Source organism: Cavia porcellus, unplaced genomic scaffold (assembly GCF_034190915.1).
Source record: "Cavia porcellus strain 051 isolate PalLab524CR breed Dunkin Hartley unplaced genomic scaffold, mCavPor4.1 scaffold_6, whole genome shotgun sequence".
Lineage (NCBI taxonomy): Eukaryota > Metazoa > Chordata > Mammalia > Rodentia > Caviidae > Cavia > Cavia porcellus.
In genome coordinates this window covers 21,939,835-21,960,095 of record NW_026947489.1, presented here as the reverse complement: position 1 = coordinate 21,960,095, position 20,261 = coordinate 21,939,835, and the positions used below count along the sequence as shown (strand labels likewise).

Here is a 20,261-nt window from a genome sequence, read left to right as displayed (position 1 = left end):
GCTGGAGCAGCTGTGTGTGACCTGCTGTTCAAGAGACTGAGGAATCAGGGCCCAGAGCAGCAGCCTCCCGCCTGATAGGGGATGGGGCTGAGCCCTGTACCCAGCATCCTTCTCCCAACACTGGAACATGCCGAGCCTGACACCAGCTGCCAGTCTTCTAGCTGGAGATCAGGTGGGACCGTCTGGACCAGCTAGCTATCCAAGAGACGGAAGTAACTGAGCCTGGATGCTGCCCTCCTCTTCCTGCAGGGGTCGGCTCTGCCTGCAGTGCAGATCTTCCCCTTCAAGCACCCTGGCCTCCTGAGCACATCTTTTGCGCTTTTTCTTCTTATTCCTGCCCTAAAATAAACAGTTTTTTACATTCACCAATTGTCCTGGTCACTTTGTTGACTGAGACAATAACAGCCTGGAAAATGCTGCTGTTTGCTTCTGCACCTGGTGACAGGGCAGCATGAGGGGAGGGTGGCAGAGGCCAGGCCCATGGACAGTGCAGGTGCCCAGGCTTGGCCGAGCCTCCTCCATAGGAAGGTGCTGGAAGCCGCGCTGGGGCAGACAGGATGGGGGAGAAGGCAGACTGCTGGCAGGGAAACTGAGCAATGACCATAAATAGCTCTGCCATCCAGCCTTCTGCCACAGCTCTCTCCTGCTTTCCAACTTCTAATAATGGTACACCAAGTTCCCAGCCCCCAGACGGCATCTGAGTCACTGTGACGCTGCACCTGCCTCCTCCAGTCTCAGAGCCTGAGGGGGTGGGCTGACGGCTGCTCCCTGTGCAGAGTGGCTCTGTCAGATCCCTCCAATGTCATCAAATCTAATTCTTTGTTTTGTTTTGTTTTTTGTCTTTTTTGAGACAGGGTCTCACTATGTAGCTCAGGCTGGGTCTCGAAATCACAATGATCCTCCTGCCTCAGCCTCCAGAGTGCTGGGATTACAGGCATGAGCCACCACGCCCAGCCTATCAAAACTAATTCTTATTATTCTGATTTTGTGGCTGCATCCATGTCCGTCTCCAAGAGGGAGGGGACTGAGTGACAGGCATATTGTGTTTCCCCAGGAAACATGTATGTGAGTGTTAGAAAAAAAATAAAGAAATGGAGCTGGGTGCATACCTGTAATCCCAGAAGTCTGGGAGGCTGAAGCAGAAGGGTCACAAGTTTGATCCTAGCCCAGGCCACTTAAGACCCATATCAAAACTGAAAATAAGTAAATAAATAAATAAAGGCATGGGATGTACTTTATTATGAAGACCCTGAGTTCAACCTCACCCCCCCAAAAAAGTTTAATTTAAAAATATGGAAGTCAGACATGATGTAATCCCAGTACTTGAGAGGCTGAGGCAGGAGGATTACTGCCCATCTGAGGCCAGCCTGAGCTGAGCTACTTAGTGATTTTAAGACCAGCTTGGACTGCACTAAGATCCTGTGTCAAACCCCACACCCCTACATGTGGAAAGGTGGAAGTTTCCAGCCCACTGACCGCAGACTTCAGGCTGTCAGTCCTTTAAGTTCTTTCTCTGCAGGGCAGTGGCATTCAGGGCGAATGGCTAACACCACTAGGAATTCCAGACTAGCACAGTAATAAAGGGTCTGGTTTCTCATTTTCTGCCTTGAAAGAGGAATGGAGTGCAAGCCAGGTATGTGACTTAGCAGTGGAGTTCTGCTGTGTCTTAGCTGTGTGACTTTGAGCCAAGTGTCTCAACCTCTCAAAGCCACTGGGTGAGGAAAGGCTCAGACCCATGGCCTGGGATTTAGCTCAGTGATAGAACTCTAAATTCCCACATAGGAGGCCTGGTTCAGTTCCCAGCACCAGAAATAAAGTTTGGGTTGCAGCTTTCCCTAGCTGCTGTGGTGCTGACCCAAGGCTCCTGTCCTGTGCCCTCTGCAGGCAAAGGCCAGACTCGGTGACAGAGCCCCTTGACAGACCTTGAGACCTTAGGCCCAGAACAGGTGTCCCTGTGGACAGCAGTGACAACACAGGCAGTGGACACAGATAACAGGATTGGGCTCCTTGGATCTGAAAGACCCTCAGGGGCCCATTCTTCGACTTCACAGGTGTGGGCACAGGTCCAGGTGCTGGTAACACCAGGTTAGCAGGACAGCCAAAGGTCAGAGGCTCTGTGGTCTCTACTAATGTTCTGAGCAAGAGCATTGGGACTGCAGTGAAAGGGACATCAGGTTGTTTGGGCCCAATACCAGGCCATTGTATTTTATTTTTTTGGTGGTACTGGGTTTTTTGTTTTTGTGGTGTTTTGAGACAGGGTCTCAATATGTAGTTTGGGCTGGACTTCTTGAGCTTACTTTGTAGCCTAGGCTGGTCTCAAACTTGCAGTGATCCTTCTGCCTCAGCGCCACCATGCCCAATTCTTTTTTTTTTTTTTTTTTGGACCAGGGATTGAACTCATGACCTCATGCTTGCCAGCCAGGCACTTATGCCACTGAACTAAGTCCCCAGCCCTGTTTTTGTTTTTCAAACAGGCTCTTACCATGTAGCTCAGGCTGACTTTGAGCTCCAGTAATTTTCCTGCCTCAGCCATTTGAGTGCTGGGATAACAGGCCTGCACTACCACACCCAGTTTGATGGTGGGTGTTATAGTTTGTATATGGATTCCCCTCTAAAGCCGCATATGGTTTTTTGGAGGTATCTGAATCTAGAGTATGTGAGTGATTCAGGGTCCAGTGCTGGGGCTAGGGGTGTGAGTGCTAAACGTACAATGTAAGGGCAGAAGGAATGTTCTTTCTCACTTGCTTTTGTTGTCTTATGTGGCCATGAACTGTTGCCCCTCTGCCATGCCACTGTTTTGTTCTTTCTTTTCTTTTTGTACTGGGGATCAAATTCACAACCTTGAGCTTGCCAGGCAGGTACTTATGCCGCTGAGCTAAATCCCCGGCTTGCCACTCTGTTATGGAGACAGCAGGTTATGGTCTGAAACCTCTACAAACAGTGAACTAAATAATTCTTTGTTCAACTCTGGGTGTCAGGTACTTTGTTTCAGCAATGAGAAAAGTAACTAAGACACTAGTAACTAAGACATTGTATAATTCTTTTTTTTTTTTTTTTGGTACCAGGATTAAGCTCAGGCATGTGCTTATACCACTGAGCTAAATTTTCAGCTCTAACATTGGTGTTTGAACCCAGAACCTTCACACAATCTTGCTAAGTCACTAAATTACCCAGGTGAACTTCGAATTTGCAATCTCCTCAGCCTCCCAGAGTGCTGGGATTACATGTGTGTGCCATCACATCCAGCTCCATTACTAGGCCTTTGACGGAGGCCTCAGTCTTTGGTGGTGGTGGTGAAACTGCTCTCCTTTGGGCCAAGTCCACTGAACCCCAGAGCCAAAGCAGCACTTTTGGCCATGCTGGTAACTTGCCAAACCGAAGCTTTGAAATCAGCAGTTCAAGGTCGCTTCCTGGCTCAGCTTCCAGGGCCCAACCTCACTAGTGGTGTAGATAGGGGAAAGAGGACTGGGGGGAACATGGGGCAGGAAGCTATTTGAAATGACTTGGGAAGAGGGGGCACTTTAGTAGATTTTTCCCAATAAAATCTACTAAAATGGCATCCACGAAAATGGCACTGCTGGGGTTGGTGTGTCTGCCACTTAAGAGCAAAGCATTCGCTGGCACGCACCCAGCAGCTGGAACCTTTGACAGTGCCACCGGCTCTCCTGGGAGCCCTGCTTCCATTGCATCCCGTTTGGCAAAGGGGAAAGCGTCAGGCTAGGCTAAGGGACTCAGGGACAAGCAATCTGGTCTTGGGTCAAGAATGCAGAATCCTTAGTGGGGCGCGGTGGTGCGCACCTGTAACCCCAGCACTAGGAAGGTTGGAGCAGGAGGGTCGCAAATTTGAACCAAGCCCCCAAGCAATGTTGTGGCTTAGCGGGACCTGGGGGCAAAATAAAAATTTTTTAAAAGGCTGATGAGGGAGCTCAGTGTGAAGGCCCTGAATCAACCCCCAGTACCACACAAACCAAATCAACCCACTACCGCCGCCCCCGCCGCCCCCCTCCAACCTGCGCACGCTTGGCTAAGGCACCTCGGGGCTCCGCCAGGCAAACAGGGAGGACACAGGGGTTAGAGGTGACGTGTCTGGCCAAAACGGGGCGTCCTTGAGCGGCCAGCAACTTGAGTCTCGGGAGTGGAGGTCTCCAAGCCTCTAGCAAACCCAAGCCGAGCTCCCACGGCGCCCAGGAAGCGCGCGCTCCGAGCCCGGGCAGCTGAGCTCCAGCTCGGGTGCAGGGATGGGGGCGTGGCCGGCGCGGCCCCGCCCCTCCCCGCGCAGTCCAATGGAGGGCGTTCGGAGCGCCCCGCCCGGCCCGGGTCCGGGCCCCGGCGCCGGCCTCCGGGTCCCGGGGCTGCAAAGGGTGGCTGGCACGGGAGCCCACGTCGCCTCGCACGCTCGCGATGGCCGGCTACCTGCGGGTCGCACGCTCGCTCCTCAAGGCCTCGGGTCCCGGGCCGGCCTGGGCACCGGCCGTCCTGACCACCCCCGGCTTGCAGGAGCCGCCGCGACGCCACTGTGAGTGTGGAGCAGGGGGTCCGGGCGGGCGCGCGCCCCGTTCCGCCTCGACTGGGCGACTCCCTGGGCGCCGCGGGTTCCAGCGCACACAGGCTGGGGGCGCCACGCCGCGCACCCCTGCCTCGCGCTTCCGGGCCGCCCCAGGGGCAGGGGTGGGGACTCTGGGGACGGTGGCAAGCGGTGGCGGGTGATGGCTTGGTCTGCACGGGCGGGGTTCAGAGCTGCTCTGCGCCCCCAGGCATTGCTGGTAGGCGGATCGGGGGCGGCCAGATGCCGGCCTCCCTGAGCGTTCTGCGTCCCAGGAGGGACAGGAGCACCGCCGGGGCTCTGGAGCCCCAGCCTTACCCCTGCCGAGCGCGAGGGCTCCCCGCTTGGACAAAGGTGGGGAGGAGGGAGGCACCCACTTCCCCTTCCTCTGCAGCCCGGCGCGCTCCGGTCCCTACTCGCCCTCAGGCCCACGTCAGCTATTTTTGGAGCCTTTACTCGACAGCTGGGAGAGTGTCCTTTTAATTCTCCCCTTTTGTTTGTCTGCCACTCCCCTCCCCCTCCGTCCCGGTAGCTGTTCCGAGGCTCCGTCCCGCGCTGTCTCCTTGTCCGGACCTGGCCTTTTGTTGCCCAAATCGGCCTGTTCTTGGGTCTTGCCTGGCTGACTCGGCCCCAGAGATCTGGCCGCAAGTTCGGGCGCGCAAAAGGTGGCTTTCTGTGATCTTTCCCGCCACGTCTGGGCCTCCTCCCTGCTTGGGAAAGAAAAGGCACCAAAAGCGACCCTTAGCCTGGGCCTCCATGACCACCTAGAGCTGCCCACCCTGGCATGAGGGCATCGGTCCATCTCCATGCCTTGGCTACCTCACTCCCTGCTGCAAGGGACTGGAACAGTGGAGGTCCCTGGGCCATTTTGGATGCCTGTTGCCAAGGAAACCCCTATCCTGATCAGTCCAAACCCCTCCGGAAGGGCCTACATCCAGGGAGAGGGCAGGCCTCCCCAATCCTGGCCCGTGGGTAATCTTTAATGAGTGTAGGAGCAGCGGACCGTAGCTGAGGCTCAGCCCCCACATCCTACCAAGGAGAAAGGGGCATTTCAGCTTTCCTACCCCAGGATCTATTTCTAAGGGGTCAGCTTTGAAACAGGGTTTCAAGGGTCCCAGACCCCAAAGATTCCTGTGCTGGCCTGCCTGCAGCACTATATGATAGCAGTGAGATACATTTTACAGTTCTCCCCCCCCCCCGCCCCCCCCCCGCCTTTTTCTACATTGATGGCGAAGAGGAGAAACAAAGCAAAATGAAAACAACAGGAAAAAAAGAAAATAAAACACTACACTAACAAGAATTTGGATACAGATGAAAAGAGCAGTCCATTGCAGGTCCTTTTGGTAGTCCCCAAGTGGGGTGGCTGGGTGTGGGGAAAGCAGATGCCTGCCTTTGGAGTTGGACCTCAGACTCTACAGTTTAGACCTCTCCTGCTTGTTACTTAGCAACGCTGCTGGAACCAAAATACTTTTTTTTGTTTGTTTGTACTGAGGATCGAACTCAGGACCTCACACTTGCCAGGCAGGCACTTATGCCACTGGGCTAAATTCCTGGCATGAATCTGATAAGCTTGAGGCAGGAGTACTTTCCTTACCTTCCTTTATTCTGCTCTTGATCAAGAATGACTTCATTTTCTCGCCTTGCCCCTCAACTCTTGGTCTTTTTGGTGGCTCGATTGCATTTTAGATGCCAGGGTAAATTATGTGGTGACTAGGAATTTGCCTGTATAGTGGCAGAGTTCTCTTCTGAGCCTCCTTTCAGTGGGATCAGCGCAGACCCCAATTACTCCAACCCCCCCCCCCCAAGCCCTTCTATCTGGCTGGGCGGGGAGCTTGTGCTCAGGCCCCATAGGTATTGAGGGGCCTCTGGGAAGTGTGGGGCCTGCCCTGAATCCTCCGTGTGGGTTGAGGTGCAGTGCTGGAAACTACCCTTTCAGTGCCAGAAGCCAGGGTCTGGGGGCTGCCCTGGAGTCTGCTGAGTAGACCCAGGTTAAAAACGCCTGCAGCTTGAGTTTTATTGATGCTGGGGTTGAGCACGTTGAGCGTGTGCTTTGCTGCCCAGAACTGTTCAGTTCCACACTGCAGCTAGGACCAAACTCAGCTGTGAATGTCTGGTTCATGGGACCGGGACTGAGGCCTGGCAGGCCTCGCCTCAGCCTCAGCCTCAGCCTCTGCTGTCCTGGCGGGAACTCCCAGTAAGTGGCACCGCCCCCCAGGGGCGGGAGGCCCAGACGCTCTGAGCTAATTATAATTTGACCTTCATTTGTACTTTCAACAAGTGTAGTGCTCCTCAGAGTGGAGTGTAGGACGCTGGGCAAGGTGCTAGGGACAGAACTGGAGTAAGATTGGCGAGCAAGGAACCCTGGGAGGGGCAGATAGGACCAAGATAGCGCAGTGTGTGGTCACAGGAGCAAAGGGGGAGAATTAAAAAGGGAAGGCTGCGTGTGTGTGTGTGTGTGTGTGTGTGTGTGTGTGTGTGTGTGTGTGCGCGCGCATGCTTGTGCGTGTGTGTGGGGGGCCGGTCAGGGCAGCCAAAAAAGAGAAGAAGCATGCTGTGCTGTGGCAAGGAAAAGAGGCCTGCAAGGGCCCAGGCCTTGGTGAGGACCAGGGGTGGGGGTCGGGGACAGCTCAGTCACACTGGTGAGTGTCAGGAGATGAGGTTCCTTGGGACTCCCCAGGGCCCCAGCTGCTCGGCAGGTGCTGCACTGCTGAGCCACACTGCTAGCTTCTAGGCGCTTCTCAGGGCTGTGGCCTTTGTTGGGAGTGGAAAAGGAGGCTTTGTGGGGTTTGTGAGCACTGCCTTGGCCTGACTTCCACTTTTATGTCAGCCCCCTTCACTTCAGGGGGCTGGAGGTGACAGTCAGCCTCACAAAGAGAGAGTCTGGGCTGGGCTGGGCTGGCCCTGGATGCACTTGAAGAATGAGCCACTAGGCTTTGCTGATGGCTTGAATGTGGGTGTGAGAGGAGGTACTGCTCAGGATAGTACCCCAGGCCTTTCCGGGGCGACAGGGCTCCCCCACATGTGGCATGCCAGCATGGTAGGAATACAGAAGGGGCAGTTCTGCATCTGCATGCGGGGTGCCCTGGCAGGGTGGTTTTGAAAGTGTTCCTCAGGGTAGGTGAGAGGAGAGTGGCCCACGCCACTTGTGACTAGTGTAAGTCCGTCCCACACTGGCCAAGAGGGCAGCCAGGTGGAGATTCCTGGTGGCTGTCACTTTGGAGGTTTGCAGGGAGGTCATACTGTCCTTGTAGTTCAGATCACTTGTCACCCCTGTCTCCCCAAGAGGGACAGCACTGAGGTGTCTTCCTCATATGGGCTGCCTAACACCCAGGAGCCTCAAGCTCTGAAACCTGGGGCACCCTGGAAGGTGACCTGGGCCACCCATTCCACTCTGTCCCCTATTTGAGGGTCACCTCATTCTTTAAGACAAGCTATATATCTAGATTTTCACGCTAAAACCATCTGCATCTTGGGGGAGAGGCTGGCTTAAATTCCATTTGTGTGAATTTTTTTTCCTTTTTATAAAAACTCACAGCATATTTCCCTCCTTAGCTGTTTCCAAGCGCACAGGGCAGGAGCATCAACCCCCACTCACTCCCAGCCATCTCCGGACTTCGCATCTGGCCAGCCTGCATCTCTGATGGCATTCAGCAGTGCCCCCTGTCCTGTCCCTCTTTCCTGCAGCCCCTTTCTGGGTTTTGTTTCTGTGCCTTGGGCTCCTCTAGGTACCTTTTGTAAGTAGAGTCACACCTTGAACCCAAGGCTTACCCATGGAGTAGCGTGTGATAGGATTTCTGTCTTTTCTTCAGTCTGCACAGCATCCTGCCGGCCATGTGCCCAGCACTGTGTCCACTCACCACTGGCCTTGTCGCTCCCAGCTTTTGGCTGATGCAAACTGTGTGGCTAAGGATTTGGGCATGTGGGCATCACTTATAGTTCCTGTGGGCCTGTGCCCAGAAGGGGGATTACTGGGCTTAGGTCCCTTTGTGAATTGATTATTTGAGGATAATTTTTCTACAGCTCCCGTACCAGTTTACCTTCCCACCAACAGGGCACAAGTATTCCAATTTCTTCACAGTTTGCTATTTTCTGCTGTATTTTGTAGTGGGGATTGAACCTAGGGCCTTCACACTAAGCTACATTCCCTTTTTGAGATGGGGTCTCACTGTGTAACCTCCAGGCTGGCCTTGAACACATGGCAATCCTCCTGTGTCAGCCTCCAAAGTGCTAGGATTATAGGCATGTGTCACCGTGCCCAGCTATTGCTTTTTTTTTTTTTTTTTTTTTTGAGATAGGGTCTTGTGGTGTAGTCTAGGCTGGTCTAGTTGCAGTGATTTTCCTGCCTCATTCTCCAAATACTGGGATTATAGGTATATACTACCACACCTGTTTTTTCTTTTTCTTTAATCCCTGCTTAGCCTCTGGAGCAATTGAAACTTTCAGAGGGGTTGCCATTGTGATTGCTTATTATTATTATTTGGTAGTAACCACTTTAATGTGTGAGGGTTGTGTTTCATCGTAGCTTTAGTTTGTATTTCTCTAATGATCAGTAACACTGGCCATCTTTTTTTAGGGGGTGTCAAGGATTGCACCCTGCTGTGTACTGGCAAATACTCTATGACCATTGCTACCTTTTTTTTTAATTTAAAGAAAAAAAAAAGCAAAACAGAAAAAAGGATAGAAATAATACAGAATTGCAAAAAAAAGTAAGAAATTACTAGTTGATAAATTACATATTGTTATCTTAGAAGTAGCTGCTCAAGTCACAAAATCAAAGCATAAAAAGTGGACAGTCAAACAATGACAGTACAAACCATTCTGTTTGATGAACTAACAAAAACAGTATGGTTATCTATCTTGCACACTTAAACAAACCTAAGTTATATCCTTTAGAGCACTTTCTTTCCCTTTCATTATCACAATATCTGTTATACATTTTGGATTTTATTACTCTTTCAGCTTATTATTTTTTATATTAGAGAGACAATATGGTATTTACAGATGTGAGTCTGATTTATTTCACTTATGGGGATGGTCTCAAGTTCCCTCCATGTACCTGTCTATCACCATTTCTTCTTACCCATCTTGGCATATACGGGGCTCTGGTATGTCACCTGGTGTCTCCTCCTTTCAGAAGTCTCGAAGTCTTTGCCCATTTATTAAAACATGAGTTGTGGGCTAGGGATTTAGCTCAGCGGCATAAGCCCCTGACTGGCAAGTGCGAGGTCATGAGTTCAATCCCCGGTACCACATTAAAAAATAAATAAATAAAACTGTTAGTTGTTACTTGCTTTATTGATGCATTCAATCTCCTTAACGTTAAACCTTTGTCACCAGTGAGTGTCTTACAAAACCTCACTGCCTGGTCAGACAGGATGGGTCCCTGCTGGGTGGGCTCTGGTGCACATCTCTGACCCTGCTGCTTTGACTTCGGGAAGGCCAGGACCTCCTGACTTGGATAACGGTGCTGCTTGCTACTGTCTGTCACCTGTAGGTGTCCTCCCTGTTGGGTGGCACTGCTGTGTCCCAGGCAGTTCAATACCCAGTGGGAAGGGTGCTTAGAACCCCCTGTTCTCTGAGGGCTCAACACCTCCATGCACATCAGGGTTCCCCTGGAGGAGGTGGGGCGCCCAGAGCTTTGGGGCTGTTCCCACCCTGGAGCCAGGTGAAGAGTAAAATCTTTGGAATTGGAGCCCAGATGGTTCTGCCTTAGGAATCCTGCTTATGATATGGGGTCAGTTTTATTAACTGCTTGCTTGATTGACTGTGTTTTTGAGGCAGGGTCTCGCTATGCAGTTCACCCTGGCCTTGAACTCTCTTTGTAGCCCAGGCTGGCCTGGAACTCACAGCGATGCTCCTCCTTCAGCCTCATGAGTGAGTGTGCCCCATGCCCGGCTCCTAGGGTCAGGTTTTTTGTTTTTTGTTTAAATTTGATTAGCTGTTCTTAACTAATAGCAGATGCCGTAAAAACTAAGCTAGCTTGCCTGTAACGCCAGGGTTCTGGGAGGCGGAGGCAGGAGAGCGGTCTGTTCAAACTCAACCTGGGCAACTTAATAATGTAAGAAGGCCCAGTTTTTTGTTTTTTGTTTTTTTTAATAGGTATCGGGGATCAAACTCAGGACCACCTGCTTGCAAGGCAGGTGCTTATGCTGCTGAGCTAAATCCCCAGCCCCCTTTTCTTTTTTCTTAGTAGACGGGATCACCATGGCTCATGACTGGTACATGTTTTGTGGGACATTGATGTTCAAGATCTGTTGGATTTGGTCACTTGTCTTATTTTAAGGAATTTTTTTCCTAGCCCCACTGGAGATTCAACCCAGGGCCTTTGATTTCTTTTATTTTGATTTATTTATTGATTTTGTACCAAGGGTCAAACTCACAACCTTGTGCTTGCCAGACAGGCGCTTATACCACTGAGCTAAACCCCCGCCAATCTCTTTTATTTTGAGAATAGGTGTCTCAGTGGGTTTAAATTTATGATCCTCCTGCCTCAGTCTCCCAGAGTGCTGGGATTACAGGTGTGTGCCAGGCTGGGTCACTTGTTTTAAATGTGCTGGGATGGAACCCAGGTCCCTGCAGCCTCAGCTCTTGGCTCAGTTGCTAGGTAGACACCTTCTGCCTCCTCTGATCCACTGTGTTTTGAGACACTGGAAAACATCGGTGAGGACCACATGGAGCTGGGGTCTAAGGGAGGCCCTGGTGGACTGTGCCCAGCGGGTCCCTGTCATGGATGATACTGATGCCTGAGGTTTGGCTACTGCTTCTCTGCAGGCCTTGAGCAGAGCACTGTGCCGGTGGCCCAGTGTACTACAGACTGAGGTCTGTCCCCCTCACCCCTGGTGGTGGTGCCACTCTGGTGGCTGCGCCAATCAAAATGACCTGGGCCATTTCCTTGAGTTCTCTTTGGGATTCGCTTCTTGTGAGGCTGACACTCTCTGGCCCCCGTCCCCTGCACTGCCTCCCGGGACCTTTGTCAGCTGGTGTGGAGTCCTTGAAAGGCCTCTCAGCCTCAGCCGTCTGGACCTGGGTGCCTGTCCTTCCCTCTGGAGAAGGTCCACATTCTCCTGGCCCTGCTGGTTGCCAGCTCTGTAACCTTGGGCAGTTAAGCTGCTGACCTTTCAGGCCCCCCTCTCTAGCCCCAGTTGTTTTTTTAGGGGCTCACACTCAGAGTCTTGTGTTTTCTAAGCAAGCGCTGTACACCTGCAGTCCCAACTTCCCCACATTTAAAGTAGAGAGAACCATTTCCCCTTGGGTGTTTTGGAGCTGTACTGTGCTTTAGCTGCAACTTACTGGCTGGTCACCTTCAAGAGGGTTTAAGGGAAGGACAAGCATGGCTTGCAGGTTATGAGGAGAATGGTAAGGCGCCAAGAGTTGACAGGAGGTATGTGGGCCACCCTGCAGGACTGGCCAGCCCCACCCAGCTACCATTCAGTTGGTTTCCTGGGTTCTCAGATTCCAGGTCTGCAGGCCAGGCTGGCCCAGCCCCTTGCCTGGGGTAGCATGGGTCACTCTCTGGCTGGTCCTGCCCTGTGGTCAGAGAGCTGCATCTGTAGAGGGGGCAAAGTGCTGGCCCTGTCCTCCCATCCTCTTGCCCTCCCAGCTCCGTGCAGAGTGGACATAACCAGGGCTTGATGTCCTGCGTATGTTTCTTCCAGATGCTGACAAGAGGATCAAGGTGGCGAAGCCGGTGGTGGAGATGGATGGTGACGAGATGACCCGCATCATCTGGCAGTTCATCAAGGAGAAGGTAGTGTCCTTCCTGGAAGGCTGCTGGCCAGGCAGGTGTCCAGTCCCACAGGGTCCTCTGGCTTTGCCTGTCATCTTGGAAGACAGCAATAGCCCCGTTCTCAGCCCTGCCATCTGTGCTCTTCTGGGGACCTCTCACAGGTCTTGTCCTCCATCGGGGGTCCGCCTCAAGCCATGTATCTCAGGCTGGTACTCAGTCTGCATGACTTCAAAGCATTTATGTGGGAGATAACGGTCTCACTGTGTTGCCCTGGATGGCGTTGAACATCTGGAGCCAAGTGATCCTCCTGTCTCAGCCCCCTGAGTAGCTAGGATTATGGGCATGGTGCCCTCTGCTGTGCTCCATCCATGGGCCTCCCCTCATTCTCGTCTTGACCAATGTCCCCTGCCATGGTCCCAGACTTCTCAAGCTCTGCTGTCCCATCCGGGGTCACAGTCACTGGAACTCACATCTTACCCTGCCCCCTCGCCAGCTCATTCTGCCCCACGTGGACGTCCAGCTCAAGTATTTTGACCTCGGGCTCCCACATCGTGACCAAACCAATGACCAGGTCACCATTGACTCTGCGCTGGCCACACAGAAGTACAGTGTGGCTGTCAAGTGTGCCACCATCACCCCTGACGAGGCCCGTGTGGAAGGTACGAGGGTGGGGGAGGGACGGGGTCTTGGAGGACTGGGCATCTGAGCTGGGGCAGGGATGGGGACAAGACCCCAGGCTCTGTGGGAATGCCTGCTGGACAGTCCCTGAAGTCGCTGTGGACTTGGCTGGGAGAGGCATGGTCAAGGGGTAGCCTCCATGCAGCACAGCTGAGCCCGGAGTCCACGTCCTCCGACGCAGGTGGGTGGTGTGCTGCATGGACTCAACAGGGGTAAGGTTGTTGGTCGTGGGGTGGGTGGGGACAAGGAGCCAGGGAAGGCAGTGCTGAAGGTGTCAGCGTAATGGTGGCCTCTGGGCAGCTTCTTTGTCTGAACCTGGGGATAGAGTGGCCGTTCAGAGGGCAGCTCTGTGTCCAGAGCCTCAGAGGCCTCTGGGGACTGTGACTAATGTTGTCTACCACTGTCCTGGGCTCACAGAGTAACCCTGCCCTGGAGGGGTCATGGACAGAGCTCTGAGAGGGGCCCACACCAGACCTGGGTCACCTGCTGAGTCTGGTTCTGGATGCTGCTCTTGAGGGTTTTGTTAAATGACACCAATGTGGGGATGATTTAAGAAGGGGATGGGTTAAGGTTGGGCATTGTGTGTAGCTCTAATCCCAGCTACTTAGGAGGCTGAGGCAGGAGGATGGCAAGTTCTAGGCCAGCCTGGGAAACTTAGCAAGACACCGTCTTAGAATTTAAAAAGGGTTAGGGGTGAAGTGCTTGCCTAGCGTCCACAAGGCCCTGGGCTCAGTCCCCCACATGACACACACAGGCACATACATGCATTTTTAAGTTCTGGATCCTCTCTCTAATTCCTGAAGCACTGAGGAAATATCTACAATGTCTTCCGGCCACCTCCTGGCCTCCCGGGAAAGCCTGGTCACAGAGTACGTAGTCAGTGCTGAGCATTTTGCTTTCTCCCAAATCCTGGGATTATTTTTTCTTTCCTTTTTTTTTTTTTTTTTCTGAGACAGGGACTCACTGCAGTACAGGCTGGCCTTGAACTTGTTATGTAGCCAAGAGTGATCTCAAACACATGGTGATCCACCTGCTTCTTGAGTGCTGCTGGGATTATAGGCGTGTACCACCACAGCTGGCTTGATTCCAAGGATTTCTGTAGCCTCATTTTAGGGACAAGGGAGTAGAGGACCACAGCCTTAGTGACATGGGCATACCCCGTTGGTATCACAGCCAGTCACTTCCACTTGGGCCAGTCACTTCCACTTGGACCATGGGGCTGACATGGCAGTATAGGTGGCCTGGGCCAGGACTGAGGGGCCCTGCACACACAGCAGCCCAGATCCAGGTGCTGTGGAGCTTTCACTGTCTACAGTGTACCCTCCTTGGAACTGGTGGCCTTAGCCTGAGAGGTTCCTGACTAGCTCCTGTGGCACCGTCACCACGTCTGGTCTGTGCTGCTCAGGGTTGAGCACACAGAAACCGGGGTGGAAACCGGGGCTGCAGAAGCTACTTTATCTCTGTCCCTAGAGTTTAAGCTGAAGAAGATGTGGAAGAGTCCCAACGGGACCATCCGAAACATCCTTGGGGGTACAGTCTTCCGGGAGCCCATCATCTGCAAAAATATCCCACGCCTCGTCCCTGGCTGGACCAAGCCCATTACCATTGGGAGGCATGCACACGGTGACCAGGTGGGCAGCGGGGACACAGCTAGGATGGGGGGTGGAGGGCAGGAGCCCTGGCCTGACCCAGCCGCCCTTTGCCTATGCAGTACAAGGCCACCGACTTCGTGGTGGACCGTGCCGGCACATTCAGGATGGTCTTCACCCCAAAGGATGGCAGTGGCCCCAAGGAGTGGGAGGTGTACAACTTCCCTGCCGGTGGTGTGGGCATGGGCATGTACAACACCGACGAGGTAGGTCCAGCCCCTCCCTCTGCTGCCTCCCTGACCCCTTTCCTCCAGGGTGGCCACTGTCACTCCGGGTTTATCCTCTGTCTATTCAGCTATTCCACAGAAAAGAGTGACCACCCATACACACCAGGGCCCCCAGAACTCTGGGAGCCTGAGGCAGGATCACAAATTCTAACACAACCTGGTAATTTAGCAGACTCTGTTTCAAAAAAAAAAAAAAAAAAAAAAAAGATAGGAATGTAGTCCATTGTGAAGGCTCTGGGTTCAATCCTTAGTTCTGCAAATAAATAAATAAATAAATAAAATAAAAGAAGGAAGGAAAATACTTCCTTGTTCCAGCAAGAGGATCAGGAGCAGGAGCAGGTTATGTGACCCCGTCAGCCAATCATAGCCCCAGGGGAAGAAAGACTGGCTAAACCAGGAGGAAGGGTTCTGATTGGATAAACCAGGAGGTGGGACTACAGCTGGACAAACCAAGTGACAGTCTTCCCGAAGCCCATCATCTGCAAAAAGGTCGCAGCCAGATGAGCAGTGGGCTTGTGAAGCAGGGAGGGGGAATGTTTTCCCTGCTCCAGCCACGTGGTCTCAGCGCTGGAGCAGCCGGAGTAACTGTGTGCTGCTTGCTCCTGGATGTGGGAAATTCCGCTGTGCAGTTCGTGGTGGCTGGGGTTGCAAGGTCTTATGGAGGCGGGAGTGCAGTTCTGGGGAGCTGGCAATCCCCAGGCTAGGGCATCGTACCAGGCCCTCTCTTCCCCCACAGTCCATCTCAGGTTTCGCGCACAGCTGCTTCCAGTACGCCATCCAGAAGAAGTGGCCGCTCTACATGAGCACCAAGAACACCATCCTGAAGGCCTACGACGGGCGCTTCAAGGACATCTTCCAGGAGATCTTTGACAAGTAACTTGGCCTCCTCCTTTGTGGCTTCCTGAGGACTCCGTACCTCCTGTCTCTCTGTGCTGTCCCTGTCCCCCCCGGGGAGGCCACTTACCTAGCATTGGGTTCAGTGCTGAGACTTGAGAGGGTCCCCAGCCCACCAGGCTCCCATCCTCCCCCCACACAGTAAGTCTATTGCTCTCAGGCACTACAAGACGGACTTCGACAAACATAAGATCTGGTATGAGCACCGGCTCATCGACGACATGGTGGCCCAGGTCCTCAAGTCCTCAGGTGGCTTCGTGTGGGCCTGTAAGAATTACGATGGAGACGTGCAGTCGGACATCCTGGCGCAGGGTACGCAGGGGACATGTCCCCGAGGGTGCCCTGTGATTCTTCTCTAGGTGGGGGCTTTCAGAAGCAAGGGTAGAAAACTTGAGGGTGTGGCAGGACTTGTCACAGGCTCCCCCTGTGGCTAGCAGGGTCCAAGGCTCCCGGCTTCTAAGTGGGAGGCTCACAAGGAGGTTTGGACTGGTGCATTGCTAGGACTCTCCTCGTAGAGGAAAGGACACATGAACTGGAGTCCTCAAGGGCAGGTTGTCAGTCTAGAGGTTGCTCCTGCCTGGAATGGGCAGCAAGCTGGACTGAGGGCTTTTGTTCTTCTGGGTGGTACCAGCTGTTGACCCCCGGGGAGTATCAGAGGAAATGGCAAACTTTTGGCTTTATCTTGATAAGTGCATTAGTAATTGTCTCTTCAGAACATTCCAGTGTCGGATGGGAGGACAGAAAGCCACAGAAGGACTCATGCTGAAGCTCAGTGGTAGGGTCTATGCTTAGCATACAGGAGGAGGTGAGGCCCTGGGTTCAGTCTCAGCATTAAAGCAGAAGCCAGATGAGAGGCACAAACAATGCTAAGTGTGTGAGGAATGCGTGAACATAAAGATCCAGATGAGATGGGAAAAGGAGCATGCCAGAGAGTCATAGAAGTTGCTCTTTTTTTCTTCCTTGGGCTTTCACAGTGCTTATGTTGTTGGTTTGAAGCCCTGACGTTCTTGGCAATAGAAAAGATTTTTGCTCCATATGTGATGGCTTGAACCAGTAAGCTACTTGATAGGCTAAGGCAGGAAGATCACGTATTTGGAGGCCAACCTGGGCAACTCAGTGAGGCTCTGTCTCTAAGTAAAAAGGTTCGGGTATAGCTCAGTAGTAGAGCACTTATTTAACATGTTTGAGCCTTGGATTCCATGCTCAAGACCACAAAACAAAAAACCAGGAAAAGATCATTTGAGCCGGCCTCTGGATTTGGGAAAACTTTGAAGTAAGTCCCAGAGCTGGAAAGTGATTTTTTTTTTTTTTGGTCTGGGGCTCGAACTCATGATCTTGTTCTTGCCAGGCAGGCACTTAACACTGCTGAGTTAAATCCCCAGCCCTCAAAAGTGATTTAAAAGTAGTTGGAAATGTGAACATGGAAGTGGCCGGCAGGAGCTTTGTGTTTTCTGCTGGAGACCGCGGACCTGTCTGGGATCTTGGGCCCTAGGTATCCGGAGGTGACACACAGGTGACATTGGTGGCTGATGTGAGCCACCCTCTAGGGCTGCCCTGCTCTCTGATGGGCCTGGAGACCTGGGAAGAAGGCAGGAAGCTCCAGGAAGTTCTTGTCCTCCCTGTTTTGCTGGGAAGTGAGCTAAGGCAGCAATAGGCGCAGGCAGCAGGGTGGCCCTGGTGGCTCAGCCCTGCTGCTCTTCGAGGCACTGAGAAATGGGTCCCCACGCTGTAGGGTTCGGATCTCTTGGCTTGATGACGTCTGTGCTGGTTTGCCCGGATGGGAAGACCATAGAGGCAGAGGCTGCTCATGGGACTGTCACCCGCCACTATCGAGAGCACCAGAAGGTATGTGTGGGGCATGTGGCCACACAGGGCCACCCACCTTGGAGTCAGAGTCCCTAGTGGCAGTCTCGGGGTGGGAGGACAGTCTCGGGGTGGGCAGCTGTAGCTGGGGGACTCTTGAGTTGATCCTCTACTGCCTGCCCTTAGGGCCGGCCCACCAGCACCAACCCAATCGCCAGCATCTTTGCATGGACACGTGGCCTAGAGCATCGTGGGAAGCTGGACGGGAACCAGGACCTCATCAGGTGAGTGTGGAAGAGCCAGGGCTGAGTGGCTTGGGGTCCTAACCCATGCAGCAGGGCTAACGATACTGTCCCTACAGGTTTGCACAGACGCTGGAGAAGGTGTGTGTGGAAACTGTGGAGAGTGGGGCCATGACCAAGGACCTAGCGGGCTGCATCCATGGCCTGAGCAAGTACGTGCCTGGCGACAGGCTGGGGTTGGCTTCCATTCTCAGGAGCCAGGGGAGCTCTGGGTGTGGGACAGGACACAGTAACCCTGGGGAGCAGCTCAGGCCAGGGATCCACAGACTGGGCTGGGGAGTGGTTGGTCTGGGTGGTCCTGCTGCTCAGAGCCTCTGTCCCCTCCTGAGCCACCCTGAGCTTTTCCGTGCAGCGCCTGGGCCCTGTTACATGTCTCCTAGAGAAACACAAACAAAATAAAGTCCCCAAAGGGTACCTGCAGGGTTCACTGGGGCCTTTCAGCATGGGTGTCGGGTGGCCTTGGCCTGTAAAGGCCCCGATGCCAGCAGTGTGTCCCTACCCCAGTGTGAAGCTGAACGAGCACTTCCTGAACACCACAGACTTCCTGGACACCATCAAGAGCAACCTGGACAAAGCACTGGGCAAGCAGTAGGGAGCGCTGCCAGCCTCGGGTGCCCTGACCAGGACAAGTGACAGTGGCTCCTGTGGCCCTGCAGCGTGGGTGAGCCTCACAGCCCTCTCTGGAGGCCTTTCTAGGGGACATTTTTTATAAGCGAGATGTTTTTAGAGAATGCGTGCCTTTCCCCTCATGTGACATGGGGCAGGAAGTATGCTTTACCTCAGCAGCCAGCGTGCCCTGCACACTGTAATTTATATCACCCTTGGAACACACGGTGCCATATTTAGCTACTAAAAAGCTCTTCACAAAACCGTTTGCTGTGTTTGTGCCCTTGGGGAAGGAGGCAGGTGGGGCCCAAGGAAGCAGCCCCAGAAGTCTGTGCATTCCCTAGGGATGGGTGCAGCTGCCTCAGGCCACAGTAGGCCAATCAGGGCCACTGCGGGGTGGGTACCAGGGCCAGGCAGCCAGCCTATGGGCTTCCTTGGCCTGAGCTGCTTCTGGGACACCAGGGACACAGGCTGGAAGGTGCCTGGTTTCCTAGCAGGATCCATTCTACCTGCCTTTCTGCTTTGGGATTGTGACTTCCTAAAGCATGGGTCTTCATGGGTGTCTCATTGGTTTTAACCTTCTGAACATCTCTAGGCCTCTACCTGCTTTTCTCTGTAATGAACATGGGCCTTCTTGGGGCCCGTGCATGCGTGCGTGTGTACAGGGGTCCTGTCCTCCAGGCGTGGGTTTATTTTCACATTTTGGAAAACCTAGAAGGGATGATAAAAAGTTGTCCTCCACTTAGGAGGCTGAAGCAGCAGGATTGCCACACGTTTGAGGCCACCCTGGGCTACACAGTGAGTTCTAAGACAGCCTGAATACATAAAGAGATCCTGTCTTAAAAAAACAAAAAAGTTGCTCTGGAGCTGCCTATGTTCAATTTAAAGCACTTCTTTCTATGCAGATTGTATGTCTACTCTGCAGTGTGAAATGTCTGTGGAAGCATTGGCCAGTCTTTACTTGAACAGATAGGCACAGTCAGCCTCTGAGTCTGAAGGTTCCACATCTGTGTATTCAGCCAACCTCGGACTGGAGTTATTGGGGAAGAAATGCACCTGTACACACGCAGGCCTCCCCAGCCTGTCACTACCTGTGAACAATGCAGTACAGTGTAACAGCTCCTCAGCTGGTGTTTGTATTGTCACAGGTGTTACAAGCCAGCTAGAGACACCGTGAGGTATAGAGGAGATTCTGCTGCAGCAGACTGAAACACTGCAAGGAGGCCCAAGAGTGGAGGGCACATTTATTTAACTTCCAAGGGGTACTGACTACAGGGAGGGAGGTTTTATGGGGTTGCGAAGTTGGGGGCGGGGTACAGAGGCAGAGAACTTGGCTTTGGTTCTTACCTTACACATCACAGTGACCAGCTGTGCACCACAGAAACAACTGAAGTGAAACAGGAACTGTAACGGGGGTGGATTCTGTGTTAATTTAGCTCCTTTGGATTTTGGTGTCCATGGCTTGGGTTGGAGCTCCTGGAGCTGATTCGGTGTCAAGAGATGATTATACTTAGGGACCTGAAGATTGGTGGGATCCTCATGGCTCCTGGAACCCTATGGTTGGGGATCTTTTTTTTTTGTTTTGTGGTACTGGGATTGAGCTCATGGCCTTGCCCCTGAGTTACGTGCCTTTTTTATATTTTGAGATCATCCTATGCAGTTCAGGCAGGACTCACTAAGTAGCTCAGGCTGGCTTCAAACTCAGTGAGCCTTCTGCCTCGCCTTCCCAAGTGGTGGGGTTATAGACATGCGTTTCTGTGCTCAGCTTTTTTACTTTTTGAGATAGCATCTCGGTAAACTGTTAACTACCCAAGCTGGGCTTGGACTTACTGT

At 53.0% G+C, this 20,261-nt stretch overlaps 1 protein-coding gene across 1 annotated transcript; it reads left to right on the top strand.

Annotated features, from left to right (window-relative positions):
• The first annotated feature begins 4,329 nt into the window (after positions 1-4,329).
• On the top strand, positions 4,330-18,691 carry Idh2 (isocitrate dehydrogenase (NADP(+)) 2). The gene is made up of 11 exons (XM_003475240.5): positions 4,330-4,516; positions 12,199-12,290; positions 12,763-12,928; positions 14,418-14,578; positions 14,659-14,802; positions 15,560-15,696; positions 15,878-16,029; positions 17,450-17,562; positions 17,707-17,804; positions 17,882-17,974; positions 18,327-18,691. Exons 1-11 carry the CDS (start codon positions 4,402-4,404, stop codon positions 18,412-18,414), a joined length of 1,359 nt encoding a protein of 452 aa, XP_003475288.1. The 5' UTR covers positions 4,330-4,401; the 3' UTR covers positions 18,415-18,691.
• Positions 18,692-20,261: the final 1,570 nt, after the last annotated feature.

Coding starts and splice junctions, on each gene's coding strand:
- Idh2 (XM_003475240.5), top strand. CDS start 4,402: ATGGCCGGCTACCTGCGGGTCGCACGCTCGCTCCTCAAGGCCTCGGGT. Junction 15,697..15,877: donor TTCCAGGAGATCTTTGACAA/GTAACTTGGCCT, acceptor TATTGCTCTCAG/GCACTACAAGACGGACTTCG. Junction 16,030..17,449: donor GTCGGACATCCTGGCGCAGG/GTACGCAGGGGA, acceptor CCCACGCTGTAG/GGTTCGGATCTCTTGGCTTG.